Source organism: Saprolegnia diclina (genome assembly GCF_000281045.1).
Source record: "Saprolegnia diclina VS20 unplaced genomic scaffold supercont1.35, whole genome shotgun sequence".
Lineage (NCBI taxonomy): Eukaryota > Oomycota > Saprolegniomycetes > Saprolegniales > Saprolegniaceae > Saprolegnia > Saprolegnia diclina.
Window position 1 is genome coordinate 104,326 of NW_008246102.1, and position 2,022 is coordinate 106,347.

The following is a 2,022-nucleotide window of genomic DNA, read 5'->3' on the forward strand; positions in this document are numbered from 1 at the left end:
GACAAGAGACGTGGCCACCACAGCGGGATGCAGACACGCGCGATCGAGTGCGCGACGGCGTCGCCGGTGGTCGCGAGGTGCACCAAATGAGCAGCGAATTCAATCGTGATGTCGGCCGTTTGAAGTCGATGCTGGAACCGGGCGCCGCCAAAGCGTCGAAGCACCGCGACAATCCAATTTGCCATGTCTTCGTCGTCGGCCCACTGGACGTGCACGTCCAAAAATGCTTCGATGAGCTCCACGTCGCCGTGGTCGTAGAGCAGAGACGCCATCGCGGACGTGATTTGGTCGGGGTCTGGACCATACTTGTCCCGGGGCTGCGGGTAAAAGTACCGGAAGGCAGCTGTAAAGACGCTGTCGAGCGATCCGAAGCCGAGGTCGTCGGTCATATCACCGTCCAAGTTGGCACGCAAGACCGACATCAAGCGGTTGTAGCCCAGAATGTGCACGCGCGCCGCTTTGGGCCAAACGAGGAGAAAGCAGCCGTACACTTGTAGCCCGTCGTTCTCAATGGGCCACCCGAAGTAAACCCTACCGTGCGCCTCGGAGACGTCTGCAAACTCCTTGATTGGCGACTGGTGGTAGATCTCTTGGACGAGCGCCGGTGTCGCACACAATGGGTGGAACGTCTCGGGCAGCGGCGGAATGGGCTCGGTGACTTTCTTGTCGTCTTGGGTCGGCCGTTCAAATACAATGTCAAAGACGTCCGTGGCCACCAGCCGATCGACGATCGCCTTGTCACGACCCGTGAGCGAATCAAACGTCGGCGTCAAGCTGGGTGACTCAAGGTAGATCGCGACGCCAATGTAGCCCTCCGGATCGTATTGGCAAGCAACGTCTTGGAGGACTTGGACCGACGGCAGCGGCCGCGGCGCGTACCAAGCCTTGGGCACTTTGCTGTGCCACCCCGATTCTTCCAAGTCGTACGCAGCGTGATACACAGCACAAGCCCGGTGTCCGGACGTGATGGGCGCCACCGTCACGTCACACGTGCTGTAGAACGAGAGAAAGCACCCGTCGACGGCCTCGAACGTCGTCGTCCAGTCGTTGTCTGAGATGGTGACGGCTCCACCGACGCAGTTGGACGGGAAGAAGTAGATGACAGTTGCAAAGGTATGGCGAGGCCGTCGCTTCGTCGCCGGCTTCAACTTGGATGCGTCGCCGGTCAAGTCGATCGCAAAATGCGCCAGCCTCGTGTTGTACGCCATCGAGAAGTAGTTGCCGTCGTCTGGCGCGGGATCCAGCTCGCCGAGCAGGTCACATTCGCAAAAAAAATCGCCATGGAAAAAGTGGTAACTGTTGTGGATCGTGACGTCCTGGGCCGGCACACGCTCGGGGTACTTGGCCATGAGAGCGCCCGCAGTCTCAGTCGAGAGAGGCCACGACGAAACGGTGAGGTCACCGAGCTTGACGGTGGGGCTGCACCTGGCGTTAGCCTCGCTTAGGCAGCAGTGGACCCTCGCAATATCACGTGCAATCGTCTGCAGAGTGGTCTTGTCCTCGTCGTCACTCATCCAAAGCAAATGTAATTGTGCGTCTTCCGATGCTCTCGGAATTGGCAAGATGATGAAATCGCATGGTATACATGGTATAGGCAGTTGGTATAGGCGACGTCTCTGCAATGTGCAATGTGGATGTAACAAACGGCTTACATGTGTTGGACTATCATTCATGCACATCGCGAACGCCCCTGAGTGATGCTCTTAACCGATGCAATAGCATGGGCGATTTGTAGACGGAGCCACGAGTTGGCGCCGTTGCCGCGTCGCTCGCGTCAACACATGACGTCAACCTTACATGTATCTACGAGAGGCAAGACTCGCTAGCCTTGGGCTTGGGCAGGCGGACGACCGACAGGCGAGGCGCCACGCGACGGCGCCGTCGTGACCGGCACGTATAGCGAAACCAGTCGCGGGCAGCTGGAGAGCGCACCAATATCGAGCTCAAGCATCGTCGTCGTTGACGTGCTGGCACTCGAGTCCTACGTTGAAGGCGGTAGCAGTCTCCAGCGGCTGGGCTCCA

The 2,022-nt window shown here is 58.9% G+C and overlaps 1 protein-coding gene across 1 annotated transcript; it reads right to left on the reverse strand.

Annotated features, from left to right (window-relative positions):
* Window positions 1–13: 13 nt before the first annotated feature.
* SDRG_10408 (hypothetical protein) lies at window positions 14–1,545 on the reverse strand. The gene is made up of 2 exons (XM_008616396.1): window positions 302–1,545; window positions 14–131 (listed from the first exon to the last, which is right to left on the reverse strand). Exons 1-2 carry the CDS (start codon window positions 1,512–1,514, stop codon window positions 100–102), a joined length of 1,245 nt encoding a protein of 414 aa, XP_008614618.1. The 5' UTR covers window positions 1,515–1,545; the 3' UTR covers window positions 14–99.
* Between the last annotated feature and the right edge of the window lie 477 nt (window positions 1,546–2,022).

Excerpts from the sequence above, each read along its gene's own strand:
- SDRG_10408 (XM_008616396.1), bottom strand. The coding sequence starts at position 1,514 with ATGAGTGACGACGAGGACAAGACCACTCTGCAGACGATTGCACGTGAT. Across the intron at positions 132-301 it reads GCAGCCCCGGGACAAGTATG|CATCGACTTCAAACGGCCGA; the intron begins GTCCAGACCCCG and ends GCCCGGTTCCAG.